The following is a 13,730-nucleotide window of genomic DNA, read 5'->3' on the forward strand; positions in this document are numbered from 1 at the left end:
ACATCACTCGAGACATATTTTTACTGCAATAAATACATACAGGTTTGGGTTTATCAGTTGTGTCAGGATTGTGCTCCCGAAAGTTTATTTCACTTTTCGGAGTCAGAAGATTGAGCTTGCGGGATATTTACAGTAGTGGCAGATTCTAAACTACTCAGTTTTGATTTGACAAGTTTGATATTTGTCCGAGAGCCAGATGTTCCTGGAGTCGACATTTTTGGAGTGGCCTGGCCGGATGAGCGAGGTGTTAGTTGACCATACGTTGTCTGGCCGCCGCCTTTACCGAAGATTATAGATAATAAGGTTTGGTTTTTGGTTTACCAGATTGAAATTGGACTGGACTGCTTCGTTCTTCAGCTTTCTTAGCAAGTCTCTCTAGAGCAGAAGAGACAGGCTTGATGTTCCCACCAGAAGGTTTTCTATTTCGTGGCTCCTGAGGCCCGAAAAAATTCAAATCAGCCAGCTTCGGTTCCGTTTTCACCTAAATTAAATTTAAGTTGATCATGCCGACTGTGATCTTCTCTACCTTTTGTTTTGCTATTTTTGTTTGAGATCGTTGGGTGTCCACCCGTGGCTTAGACGTCTTTGCAGCAATAGGTTGTGGCTATCGAAGAGAATTAGTTTCAAAATACTGTTAGCGGCCAACTTACAATTTGGACCGCTGGTTGAATGGCTGGCTGAATCGTTGGAACCATCGAAATCACTTGCCCACTAGTGCCCATTTGAGCTTGTTGAATTATTTGCTGACCAGGCAGAAGTTGAAACACTTGCTGTCCACTTTTCTGGTCGCCAGCAATCGCCTGTATGGTTGAAAAGTTTGACCCAAGGATTGACTGAAGTTGACTTTGAGGAATCTGGATGGCAGTCTGGCCCGTTGGTAGCTGAATTTGCTGAGTATTCGGGGCGATCATCATTCCACGCTGTTCTTGTGGTGGAGGTGCGGATGTTATCTTCGTTCTTGGCGCTACTGAGCTTGGCATACTCGAAACAGGAAGCAGTTTTGGACCTGGATTTTTGGGCGGTGGCTGAGGGCGTCGGGGAACTGCTTTCTTTGCTTCTGGGGCAGGTACTTGAAGAATGTTTCTCGTTGAATCAGAAAGTGGATTTGGCGCATTGATGTCATAAAGCCAGTTTTCAAGCTAAAGAAACTCAATAAGCTAGGGAGGATGTTATATATTTACCTTTATAACACTTCCAAGACCACCCTGTTGAAACGGCTTCTTCTCCCACTCAATAGGCGCATAATCTTTCGACTCAGTATTGTCGGAGTCGCCTCCATCGTCGCTGCTTCCTGATTCCGACAAAGTCCAAGGCTTATCTTGTTTGACTCCGCCAATTTCGGTACTTTCCTCGCCAAGAATGCTTTTGGAAATTTCCATTGATTCCTCTTGAATACCATTCAATTCCCTTTTACGAACGTTAACTTCTGACTTCGGAGGAACCATAGCTGAGAATCTTCCATTTGGTGTTCCTGGCTTCGAAGAATCGGACATGTTACTTTCAAGAAAGTTCGGCGTCGAAGCTCTTGAGTTTGCTCTCGAATTCGACCGCGAATTGGATCGCGAGTTCGATCTTGAGTTCGATTTTGAGTTCGATTTTGAGTTAGATCTTGAATTAGCTCTCGAAGTAGTACGCGAAGTTGCTCGAGAAGTATTGACGCTTGACTCTCCCGCATCAGTATCTTTCTTTCCTTCGTCCCAGTTGACATTTGCGAAGTGTTTTTCGTATGCCTCTTTCAGCTTTGCGACAGGTGTCTCACTGTATCCGGCGTCATCGAGGACAATGTCGTCAACATTTGAGGGCAGGTATCGATAAATGTAGGGAATGTTTGGATTCGAGGGATCGGCGATGTGTTCTTTACAGTGTTCTGCAAGTGGCAAAGCGCAGTCCCAGCAGTCTTCAAATACACACCGTCGCTTTGTTGGTTCCCTCACTTTATCTCCAGGCAACTTGTAAAGTTGATAACGTTTCTTCTTCGCTAACTGAGCGACAAGATACTCATTGCCTGTTAGTGAGTGTTTTAGGAAATCCAGACGGCCCGTCTTCTTTCCAGTTTGAACTAATTTCCTGTTGATAACATCCAGTTGTGCGAGTCGAAGTTCTTTTTCCGCCTGTGCAGCTTTTAGCATAAGCTTCAAGAATTCCTTCTCCTCAACAACGCTGGATTTTATCAGTGGATGGGGATTGTGTTCGACTGCTATTTCGGAGTCGGATTCTGGATAGTCCATCTCGCAATCCTTCAATTTTCGATACAGCTCCGGATTCGGTGAAATCTGTTTCATGTGTTGGCCGCATTGGATCTTATCATTAGCCTCGTTCTTGTCCGATTCTTTCTGTTCCTCCGATAAGTCTGCATCAGTGACTGAAAACACTCATGTTAACATCGATCTCGCCCCTCCGCAACTACCTTTCACTGGGCGTTGACATCTCTTGCCTGAAGCGTTCCTATATGCGCAGAGTCTGTAGCCCAAACTAGGGGCAAACTTCGAGCTCAAAATATGCCTCTGACAGTAGCTTGTACTCTCTATGACGACGTCGCAACACCGATTGTAACGACATGTGAAGCTGGAGGCTTTTTGATCAACTTTCTGCATCTGAGAAGGAAGAAGACTTGAGTGAAAAAAAATCTATTTATTCGAGTGTTGGACAGGTAAGAGGGAATAAAAAAGGTTCGTGAAAAGTTATTGACTATGCATAAAAGCATCCAAGTTTGAGAAATGTACGGGTAAAATGAATATGGCAGTTAGAAACTTTTCGTGATAGCTAGCAGGCTTCCCAGAAAATCTTCCGAAGCTTGAAGCTGCTGCCAACGCAAGGAGGACATGTTCTCCGCAGCCACTCAAATTTCATCCAAAGCACCCGATGTATATTGACGGCCGAAGGTTTCACGCGCTAATCAGTCGTCAATCATAAATCGAGGACTCTATAATTGACACGGTTGGATGAGGTGGAATTTAAGATAAAAAATCAGCAGATGTTGGAAAATAGCGCAAAAATAGGACTGTTAACTGTTACAGTTATTGTTGTCTGGACGAGAACCTCAAGAAGGCACAGGTTCAAGATCGCGTATGCGATATCAATCTTCACTAGCTTGTCTAGCTTGCAATTCCATCAGCTTCTGGCCTCAGACTTATGTCTGAAAGGCCGATTGGAAGGCGACTTGTGGCGTATTCAACGCCACATCTCAGTAGAAGGGAGAATCACTGTGTCAAGTCCTCGTCGGACAAGCGATCTAAAAAGGCTAGATAAGTATAAAGTCTTTTTTTCAGGGTTAATTACCTCCGCTTCTTTTTTGAATTCAGGACAGCCTTCACTGTCGCTTTTTGGGCCACCTCAAGAAATGTTGGGACGGCATTCCACTCGTGCTGATCGACCATTTACCAAAGCATCCGGACTTGCGATTTGAACTGTAGGTATCACTCGCTTCAGTCGCCATCGAAAGCTCGAACACTCTAGAAGAAAATAATTGTTAGATCAAAGTAAAGATATGAAAAGTTGAGTTCTGGTGAAATAAAAAAAGAAGGTTTTTGAAAGATTTGATAAGAAATGAAGTCCAGGAAATAAATTAACAGCTTGAGAGACTCTTGATAGGTAATCGGATTGTACTCTGGGACTGAGTTGTTGTCGTCGGAAGCATAAGCTTAGCATTGTGTCCTTATTAACGCTGTTCTCTTCCTTGATTTTCTCAATCGAGCGCTTCAGCAGCTCTCCTTCATCATATTCATTCGCAATCAGCCGCAGCACTTTCTTCTGACTTCCGGAATCAGACAAAAGTTCCAAAGGTTTCACTCGCTTTAAGAACTCTTATCTACCGGAAGGATACGACGCATACTCTCAAAACGTTTCTGAAAATTTAAAAATCAAGATTTTGTTAGAAGTGAAAGAGCATGAATTTTAAGTAAAAGAAGGCGGAAAGAATGGCCCTTCTGTCAGGTAAAAATGAAAGGTTTGAAAAGGAAGTTGAACAGGTGAATTTAAGGTAAAAATTGAGAACGAGTCAAAGAAGCTGAAGAACGAATTGACGTGTAGTACAAAATTAGAAAAGAAACTCAGATAGTAAGGAATGGGAACTAAATATTGGGTGGGAGAAGTGGCGATTCGTCTTAGTTTTACTGGCTGCTGTGAAGCTCCTGTGACTTGGAGAGTTTAAACTTGTCTCGGGCAAGTTTGCCGAGAGATATTCGTCCAATTTGGCCGTTTGGTCGCTTGTAGTTAAGTTCTAATAGATACGAGTAAGAGACGGAAGGGGTCGAAAGGTGGGGGGAAATCTCTTTGTCGTAAGCTCGCGTGAAATTATGCTCTGTGTCGGGTAAGTTCCGAGTCGGAAATGATCAAAGCTTCCTTGTGGCTCGAGCAGTGGCCCCCCGTGACAATCACTAACCAATAAGAGCGCAGGGCGCAGTGCGCCACCCGCCCCCGCGTGGTCCGCGCTATGCGCTCGTTGAGCGTGCCCACCGTTCGCAGTCTGACAGACACGCTTCCAGAATATCACAAAAAAAAAAACACTATTTTAAGATGAAAATTAATGTCTTATACAATCATTTCGATGGGATTACGACTAAAAAGATGCATGCTTACTAAATTTACACGAAATGTATTTCAAATGTGAATTTTATCAATAATAAAAGCTCATTACCTTTGTCAGTAATCGATGTTATCTTGACTGTCTCTCGACTGTTCGACTCGCGCTGGAAGAGGACGACGACTTCGTTTTTGAAAAAGTACTTCAATCCGATCTTGAGCTTGCCGTTTATGACTTGCACATCCTTCTAAATCAATGTTATCATTAATAATTGTTGTTCGCGCTTGATGATTTTTGTAAAGATAGTAACAAAATTGGAGCTTACAAAAATCTAAAGCAGGAAATGCTGAAGAAAATTTCCATCGCAAGAAGGCACGGTTAGGAAGCTGAATTATTGAAATTGTCTAATCGAAATTATTGAAGGAGCAGTTTGAGACTTAGAACGTTTAGAGCACTCTAGCGAATTCTACCTGAAGCTGGCCTAATAAAATGCGCAGAAAGTATTTACATGAAGATGATAAGAAAGCGGAAATAGGCGAGTATGCGGTGTACTGCTTCGAGTTTCTTTGAATGTTGAAATGTTGTTGAAAAAAGAGGGTCAAAAATGTTGAAAAGAAGAATAGGTCAATCTAGGTTTTAATGAATAATAGTAAATGTCTTTGAATTGAATTGTATCTTGGCAGGTCTCGAACTGGAAGTCGAAATGAAAGGTTAACATCTGCTCTGGTCTTATGGTCATCTATGCTTCATTTGTAAAAATAGCTAGCACTAGAATAAATAAGAAGATCATTTTCGATTGAAGAGAAGGAGAAAAAATAAGAATAAAGGAAAAAACGAACATTGAGACAGGTCAAATAACCTTTTGAGCTGGAGCGGCGTTGTCGCGACGCTTGCGACTCGTTTTGATGAGCTTGAGGTCTTCGGCGATCTCGGCCTCGGTGAGTAGGATTTCTGATTCAGTGAGAAGTGTCGCACTGTGGCCGACGCGTTTGCGCTTTGGATCCAGCTCAGGGTAATAGAGCTTCGCCTTCTTACGCAGCCACTTCAAGCCGCTGTTCTGAACGGGCTTATTAACAGCTCTCCTGTTATCGCCAAGTACCTGGATTGAAATGCTGAGGGGATCGTCTGGCTTGTCGTCCTTCGCATCACGCGGGCGTAATCGCCGTTTGTTCTTGTTTTCGTACATTTCAATCCAGTTGGGACACGAGTCCATTTGTGCCTTTTCCTCGAGCATCAAGCGCTGCTTCTCCTCGTATTCCTCATGCAGGCTTCAGAGAAATCATTTAAGATTTAGCAAAAACTTATCGAAGCTGGCCCTTTCCTGGAGTAGTTGATTTCTGAACTCTTCTCGTTTGCTTTCTAGCTCGGCGTCGGCCTCATTCATTTCCTGTTTGGACTCCGCTGTTGCCGAATCGCGCAAGTACTCCTTGTACGCATGAAGTGTTCGTTTGTCCGCAGCGGCTTTGGATTCAATCTTTTTCCATTTCTAAAACATTCTCCCGTCTAGATTCTAGACAACATGAGAGGAATCGACATAACACCGGATTACAGATCAATCAAACCATTAGTTACTTTACCATCACATTCAATTACTAGCTAGTGTAACAATCAAACAAATCAGCAATGATCGACTGGCTTTGTTTTCTCTTGTGACTATGTATTAGTGATTTTGAATAGTATGTTCGACGTAGCATGCATACATATTGATGTAGTACAAAGAGTGATATCAATCAATTAACATTTCAGTTTTCCGGCGCGTTGAAAAATACCTATCAACTACGACTAAATTCCTTTGAACGGAAACAACTCTACGTTTTCATATTTTTCTAACCTCATCGATACCGCAATACTGAAGTCTTTTCTCTCTGGCTTGAGCCTGGTAGATTGCCTCCGCTAAAACGCACGGTCCGCAAGGGCAAGTCTTTTGCCCCTCAAAAAAGCCTCGTCAGTGGATTTAAGATCGTTCCTTATTTTAACTGTGCTGAACAAGATAACTCAAAACAGCAGAAACGAATAAACTCAAACCCGTTTCCTGACCACTCAAACGGCCACACTCCCTCACACTTTCCCTCGGACGCAGGAATATTTATATTTTTCGACGGAATTTTAGGACTTTTTTCAACGAGGAAATCCTGAAAGATTCTCTGATTAGAAAACGTGAAACGAAACTAAGCACCAGCGATCAAACCTTCATCAGCTCAGGTAGCGTTTCTTGCTCTGTGTTCTCGGATAGAGAATATGCCCTTTATTAAAAGAACTCTCTTGTTCTTATTCACTGTGTCTTTCTCTAGCCATGCCTAATAGCTCGAGTTTGTCCTCCAAATCGGCGATTTGCGAAAGTAACTCTCCTTCTCTCTTTGATGGCGAAAGGAGGTCCTTTTGAGAGTCCGTATTGTCCTGTGAAATGTCCGATAGTTCTTCTGTCGAAATATCATCCATTTTCTTAAATTCGAATACATTTTATTTTCGAGTTCGAATTCGTTGAATGGGTACTGTTGAAGAAGGTCGAGTGAAGTACAGATTGAATGGTCTGAGTACAGAAAGATGTGAGCAGTTATCCGTGTTTGAAATGAATAATTTTCTTTCGTCGAATGATATGTACAGATATTTACTGGTAAAACGTAGGCATTGATTGATTGGTCGCTAGATTTCGGAACTTCAAAAGAGTCGCAAGAAGAGGCAAGTGAAGGTAAGATTTAATCTGTCTGGCCGGAGTAAGAGTTCAGTCGAGCTTCCGAAAATTGAATATACGCTTAAAATGATAGTTTACCTATATGATAAAGAATGTCCTTTCGAGTAATGATTCCTTGAAGTTTTCCATGTCGGAGGACCATGCAGTGGCGAATTCCAAGTTTTCGAAAGATCTAGAATGAAAATTCGATAAATTTGGAAAATAAGGACCGTTGAATACCTCTAGAACTAGCGCCATTGGGGTGACGTCGGACACATTCACCGGGGCAATATCGAGAATATGAGATAAACGAGCAATCGAGGGTTCTCCAGGCTTCTGGATAGGAACCGTGTCGGTAAAGTGTGCCATCGACTGGGAAGTGATTCCTTTACAGAGTTATTCGAAGGTCTGTCAAGCTCGAAGGCATGGAAAAATATAACTCAGTTCCTTGAGATTGCATGCGCAATTCGTCAATCGCAAGTTGAAGATCTTGGGCGACAACGAAGCCGATAAGACGCATGCATGATCGCGATAGAACGACTGGAAATCCATGGTATGGTGCGTTTTTGATCATCTCTTCAATCTTTCAAATAATTAAGGAAATTATCGAAAAGGGAGGAGTAACCTCGGCAAGTGTTTGACCTTCAGCAGTGATGACTTGGAGTTTCCGCTCGCTGTGATCTTCTGGCCGAGGACGCATAACATCACATGCGAGATTACTATAGTTATAATCCGTCTATCTTGAGGTCAAATAATGTCATACGCGACAGATGTGATAGATGATCTCATGATTCCTTCAAAAGTGACCCGGTCCTTACTATCGAGAAATGGGTAATTGTTGAGTTTGATGTGTAAATCGTAGATGCCTTCATGGCCAAAAGCGTCGCCGATCCACTTTGCAGTCATCGTTGCAACCATCAGTGGTACAATGTAGAAAAGGCCGCCAGTTAGTTCGTACATGATAACAACGAGCGAAACGGTCATTCGAGTAACACCAGATAAAGTACTCGCAGCGCCAACCATCGCATACAAGCCCGGATTGACACAAACTATCGAAAAATTGATGAAACCGTAGGTAGGAGTCGTTTACCTTGTCCTTCCCCGCAGTAGCTTGAGAAAATAGACCAGTGATTGAAGTTGAGAACAAATTGCTGAATTCCCAGACCTACAAGTCGACCGAAGATGGCACCAACAGTCATTGAAGGGATAAAAAGACCGGACGGGACTTTGATTCCGAAAGTAACGATTGTAAGCGCGATGTAAAGTAGCATTGCAAGAATGAGGCCAGTGATTGATCGTTTCTAAATGAAAAAATAAAGTTGAATAAATTTCATCTATATTACAATTTCAGGGCTTAGTCCTCCGATTATCATGTCATCAGCAGAAATGTGTTTTGAGTCGTTGGAATTGAGCGTATAGTGGCAGATGTCTTCATCCCATCGCTCGTAATTGCAAGTTTTGAAGAGCATCGCGATGAGGTCTGATTGAGCCATTTGGGTGTAGTAATTTGGAAAGCAAAGAATAGCCGTCGCTAAACAAAAACAACTTATTAGTAAAAATCAGTCATGATATAACTTACCAACACAAGTAACAACGACTTCGAGGTAAGGCCAGTCAGATAGTTTGGAGCTTCTTCGAAATTTACAGTAAATAATGTTCATTTTATTGAAGAACGCGCCATAGAGTCCACCAAGAATGCCAACAACAATAAAGCCGATGAGTTCGAACCAGTACCAGGGTTCGTCGTAGTGACTGTAGAACATAACGAGATGCTCGTTACCAAAGGGATTGATAGAGCGCAACACAAAAGCAGCAGTCATTGCTGATAAGAATGAACGATAAAGTGTCTTGAGTGGAAAATAGTAAGACACTTCTTCTAGGGAAAAGAGAACGCCACCGATGGGAGCTCCAAAAGCGACGGATACACCGGCAGCGGCGGCTGCAGAAAGCATTTCTCTTCTTTTGGCCTGATTGTATTTGTATTTTGGGAAGAGTCTCGAGATAGCGTTGCCGCAGCAAGATGCCACATGCACAAGAGGGCCTTCTTTTCCGAGGGAGAGGCCGGCACCGACTGCGAGTGGAAGTGCAAACATTTTCCCAAGAAGAGTGCAAATTCCCAAGTAACCGTGGATCACAAAACCCGACAGAATCGTCTTCACTTCTGGAATACCACTTCCAGTGGCGTACGGGGAGAAATACTTGACGACAAGTCCGCAAATGGCGCCCATAGTTACAGCGAATAGGATGTACATAAAGTAGTCCGCTGTGAAGAGAGAAGTCTGAGAAGAAGCACCGAACACTTCGCCCCATCGTTTCCACTCCGTGCAGTTTTCGGTCGAATACGAGGTCCAGCAGCATTGTTCTTGGTTCAACCAAAAATATCCAGTGCAGATTCCTCGCTTGAAATCGGCAAGCCACTTCGTCGTTACATCAACGACACCGGCGCACAATCCCGAGGCCACACCAATGAGCAAAACGACGATCCAGCCACTCGCTGCATCAACGATTTTGTTGATTTTGTCTTTTGCTGGAGACGAGCGGGAGCCTGCTGCTCGGTTGATCCTTTAAATTTAATGGCTAATCAACTTGTGCTTCGATTTTTGTGTTACCTCTGATGCCTTGCTTTATCCTTAGAAAGCTCTCTCAGCCAGTCTATCGAGTGATAATTTCTGTACTTTGCTCGGGGCTGAGGATGATTCCGTGACGTATTCGAGAAAGACATCTCGATCGCCAGGTCCGAAAAACGATCGCTTTCGAGAAGTTGATCATCACTGTCACTGTCCATTTCTAAAAGGAAAGCGATAGATTAATTGAATTTGTTTCTCAATTCTTCATTTGTACAGGTCGTCGTCAATCATTCGAGAAAAGAACATTCGGGTTTCAATTTTAACCGTCCTCCTTGTCCGTGTGGTGGCACTTTTGACAGCGATAGAAACATGTTTGACCTTCGTCAGCGCTTCGTAATTGCATCGTCTTAATTTGCAACGTAAAGAATCAAACTAAATTGCGAAAGAATCAACCTTGAGCCAAGCGAACATGTGCCCGCACTTGGAGCATAAGTGCGTCGTCTCCTGGCCCAGATTATCATCGTCCTTCTTCTTGAAGTAATTGCTAGGGTAGTTGATGATCACCTCCGACCAGTTCAAAACTGAGTCGTGGTAAATCTTCGCTGGCGCTTTGAACGGACACTTTTTGCAACGGATTACCATTTCTGTCGAGAAACTCTTTTTTCGGAATTTTGAAAATTTTAAATTCAGGATAAAGAAAAGAGACTCACAACTTTGAGATTTTCAAAAGCCTTTCACAGAATCGTCCAACAACATGGACAAAAAGTTTTATCTTCCATACTCTCGACCTGTGCTTTCATTCTAGCAAATTCCTCCTTGCTATACTCCTCTGTACTCATTCTGAAGCTTTATTCGATTATCACCAGTTGGACATACGGTGTCCCAATGAAGAGATCTACTGAATCAGTTAGTTTTCGCAGCTTCTTAACTTTAGAAATTTCATGAAATCGAAAAGCCATTAAGGGCCTCGAGTTTTTCAAATCTAAGGCCTCACTTTCCATTTCCGTCACTAGAAGCCGCAAGCGGGTCCTCAAGTTTAAATAAATAATTTATGACAAAATCTTCCTCGTTTCGGCAGCCTGTGAAGAGAACCTGAATCAGGGCTGGTAAAGCTTTTATAAAAAGTTACGCACCGTCTATTTCTAGCAAAGCGGCGAAAAAACTTTTTCCATGGTTGTTTCCGAAATCAATCATGAAGCGCTACACGGCTTTACATAGGACAATCACATAGCTTAATCAGGACCTTGACACAGGTATCTCCAAAGATTGCCGAACCCAGGACGATAGTTTTGGTGGTTCAAAACTGCAATGATTGACTAAATAACGAGACGAGAAAGAAATGTCCAGTAAAGGATTTATTCACAAGGCAGGAGAGGAAGCAGTTTACTTAGAGCCCTGCTTGGCCTTGAGGATCTTGACAACCATCTTCTGTTCGTCAACGAGGAAAGCTCGGACGATTCGGGATCGGACGGCGCCGCCGGAGAGGGTGCCACCGTACGCTCGGGAGACCTGGCAAAAACGTAAGACAAAGGATAAAAAGAAACTCGTTTATTAAAATGGTTATACTATTAGAAAAATGATAAGTCTGACGTACAGTCTTTTGTCGTCGGGAGAGCTTGGAAGCTTCTCGGGGTCGGACGGCGCGGACACCTCGAAGGGGCTGCTTAGTGTCACCGCAGATTGGGACGGAAGCGGCCTTCTTCACTCGCTAAAATTTGGCTGCAGAGATTTCTTATGAAAACATGTTCTTTTGGAGATCGGAAGTATTTACGACAAAACTTTTAAATAAACCTAAATCGTAATATCGCGAAGCCGCATAAACTTTCACCTAAGATTTTTAGGCCCTTACACAGGTTGTCTACGGAGATTGCCTAGCCCCGATTTTAGCAGGCTTCTTTCTCCGAAAGAAAGAGCTTTGATGAGGGTGTTAAAATAGAATGATAAATTTAATTCAAATCTAAATTAAGCATTAACTGTTTCTGCAGCCATTTCCTGGTAAACGAGCTTTCCACCGGGAGTCTTGACGATCTTTCGACCGTTAGAAGCGGTGTTGTAAGCCAGTCGACGACGGTAGGTAAGTCGCTGGACCATTGTGACCGATTTGATAAATCTGAAACCGCTTCATATTAGTTTTGACAAGGTATTGAGTTTATCAATTTAGATACGAGGAATTTTCATACAATAAGTATTAAAAAAAGTCAATCATCTATCCTTTTACTAATTATTTATACAAGTTAACGCTTATTGCTGCGATCAAAAGATGATAAATTATTCAATAAGGAAAATCTTCAGGAAAGTAACACCAATCTTCAAGTTCGACCTTCTTACAACGATCTCTAATGAAAATCCTCTCAATGGGGGGAGTTTTTAGGCCTCTAGAAACTCCAGAGTCACTGTAATAGTGGAAAAAGGAGGAGATTAGCACCGGATTCACGGAATTTCTCTGGTGGGAAGTATTTTTTCATTCTTTCCAGCAGCGCAGCCAATCAGCGCCGAGCAGGAAAAAGCGTGGGTGTTCTCGAGCGTGGATTGAGTCACCACGTGAAAACCAAAAGAAAAAAGAATCGACGGCGAATCAGTCGAATCAGTTCGCTTCCGTTCGCTCCGGCGATCGGGCGCGAACTCTGATTTTACTGATTCTCCAAGAAAATATAAAAATCGAAGAAGAAAATCAGTCAGTTTGAATGCCGACTCGAAGATACGATCGAAGTGAGAGAGATTGAGAGCGCCCTTTTCGAGTGAGTAAACAAAGCGTAACATTCTCTTATTTTGATTTCAGAATCGAAATAATCTATGTATCTTTACTTTTTTCTTCTTGGTCTTTATTATTCTTATTCAGGAATTGAAGGGGAGCCGTGAACGTCCTTGAGGGGAATCAACAGTTTCAATGTCCGCCAAGATATTGAAAAATGTAAGTTTCTCGCTTTGACTTCAGCTTTTGATTTTGTTGTTCAGGTTTCTCTTGGAAGACTTGGCGGTATGAGATAATCGAAATTCATTGAGTTCGATTCAATGAAGAAACGCAACCGAGACAGCGTTCCTGCTCGGTTGCCGACGCCCATCCTGAAACTGCCCTGCCACTCGTCCAAAGGAGCTGGATGGGCTACAACGTAACCCTAGTGGCGGCTGATTCTCCACAGTAAAGGTCGCTTCACCGCGATCTTCACTTCCACAAGGCTAGATGGAGATTCAGTTTGCCAAGAAACGTCGAAAACCGACGGCAGAATTCACTGAAAGAGTTATTAAAACTCTTTCTGTGTCTTGTACCTCAGAAAATCTTTCTGTGGCTTGTACCTCTTTATTCCCGCAACAATATCGCTGCCAGATTATATTTTAATTACTTCGAATTAACAAAAGTGTCTGATTTAGATAAATTATGAGCACGAAGTCTGGTTGTTCAAGAAGGTCACCAAAGCAACAACCAGTAATGTGAACGAAAGTGCGAAGTTTCTCGAGGAAGAAAACATGGCGTTTCTGAAGAAGCTTTTCATGACAAAAGTCATGAGAAGGCCTTTCAAATGGACGGAAGATTTCCCATCGTGTACTATTTCCTGAATACAATAAGAAACTACTTTTTCATAAAAAGATCTTTGTTTTTCTTGTGTTACTTTTTTACATTCGCAGAAATTATGCAGGTTTATGTCTTGACTTGTTTCTGCCATCTTATTCCGGAATAACTTGCTGTAGGAAAAAAATGCTGTCGAAAGCGGTAGATTTGCTTACTTTCCCCGAAATCAAACAAAAGCTCGTGGCGCGCGAACGTTGTCAAAGCATCGCCGCAGCCATGAGATCGGAGGAGTCCAAATTTCTGGTTTGACATCGTATCCATCGCATTTCCTAATTTGCAGTCTCAGAGTTGTAAGATTTCTAGTCTACTTGTTCCTTTTCTCATCACACAGAGCTCTTTTTCAACCAGCCCTGGCGGAGAGTACAGTAATCAAAAAAATGTTCGTCTAACAATGCAGCGGGA

General features: G+C 42.6%; 4 protein-coding genes and 1 long non-coding RNA gene across 6 annotated transcripts; 1 reads left to right on the forward strand and 4 right to left on the reverse strand.

The window, feature by feature from the left end:
* Window positions 1-51: 51 nt before the first annotated feature.
* Window positions 52-2,619, reverse strand: LOC145710563 (uncharacterized). Its single transcript, XM_081788332.1, has 6 exons — window positions 2,408-2,619; window positions 1,182-2,362; window positions 651-1,139; window positions 527-604; window positions 322-481; window positions 52-277 (listed from the first exon to the last, which is right to left on the reverse strand). Exons 1-6 carry the CDS (start codon window positions 2,592-2,594, stop codon window positions 90-92), a joined length of 2,283 nt encoding a protein of 760 aa, XP_081644458.1. The 5' UTR covers window positions 2,595-2,619; the 3' UTR covers window positions 52-89.
* Window positions 2,620-2,953: 334 nt separating this feature from the next.
* LOC145710571 (uncharacterized) lies at window positions 2,954-6,965 on the reverse strand. Of its 2 annotated transcripts, none has more exons than XM_081788341.1 (8): window positions 6,820-6,965; window positions 6,711-6,739; window positions 5,841-6,008; window positions 5,622-5,777; window positions 5,382-5,579; window positions 4,637-4,766; window positions 3,280-4,219; window positions 2,954-3,232 (listed from the first exon to the last, which is right to left on the reverse strand). In XM_081788341.1, the coding sequence occupies exons 1-7, from the start codon at window positions 6,959-6,961 to the stop codon at window positions 4,110-4,112; spliced, it is 933 nt and encodes a 310-aa protein (XP_081644467.1). In that variant the 5' UTR covers window positions 6,962-6,965; the 3' UTR covers window positions 2,954-3,232; window positions 3,280-4,109. The 2 variants fall into 2 exon arrangements, with proteins under 2 accessions (XP_081644467.1, XP_081644466.1); XM_081788340.1 differs by having other exon boundaries at window positions 4,637-4,769.
* A 36-nt stretch (window positions 6,966-7,001) lies between these two features.
* LOC145710562 (H(+)/Cl(-) exchange transporter 5-like) lies at window positions 7,002-10,415 on the reverse strand. Its single transcript, XM_081788330.1, has 11 exons — window positions 10,214-10,415; window positions 9,803-10,166; window positions 8,773-9,755; window positions 8,537-8,724; window positions 8,284-8,494; window positions 8,007-8,242; window positions 7,819-7,929; window positions 7,638-7,776; window positions 7,434-7,576; window positions 7,293-7,386; window positions 7,002-7,253 (listed from the first exon to the last, which is right to left on the reverse strand). The coding sequence occupies exons 2-11, from the start codon at window positions 9,976-9,978 to the stop codon at window positions 7,219-7,221; spliced, it is 2,316 nt and encodes a 771-aa protein (XP_081644456.1). The 5' UTR covers window positions 9,979-10,166; window positions 10,214-10,415; the 3' UTR covers window positions 7,002-7,218.
* A 687-nt stretch (window positions 10,416-11,102) lies between these two features.
* On the reverse strand, window positions 11,103-11,897 carry LOC145710574 (uncharacterized). The gene is made up of 3 exons (XM_081788345.1): window positions 11,753-11,897; window positions 11,355-11,468; window positions 11,103-11,269 (listed from the first exon to the last, which is right to left on the reverse strand). Exons 1-3 carry the CDS (start codon window positions 11,849-11,851, stop codon window positions 11,144-11,146), a joined length of 339 nt encoding a protein of 112 aa, XP_081644471.1. The 5' UTR covers window positions 11,852-11,897; the 3' UTR covers window positions 11,103-11,143.
* A 384-nt stretch (window positions 11,898-12,281) lies between these two features.
* On the forward strand, window positions 12,282-13,345 carry LOC145710576 (uncharacterized). Its single transcript, XR_014135053.1, has 3 exons — window positions 12,282-12,498; window positions 12,600-12,671; window positions 12,716-13,345. It is a non-coding gene; the product is annotated as an uncharacterized LOC145710576 (long non-coding RNA).
* The last annotated feature ends 385 nt before the right edge of the window (window positions 13,346-13,730 follow it).

This window comes from Oikopleura dioica, chromosome XSR (genome assembly GCF_907165135.1).
Source record: "Oikopleura dioica chromosome XSR, OKI2018_I68_1.0, whole genome shotgun sequence".
In the NCBI taxonomy this organism is placed as follows: domain Eukaryota; kingdom Metazoa; phylum Chordata; class Appendicularia; order Copelata; family Oikopleuridae; genus Oikopleura; species Oikopleura dioica.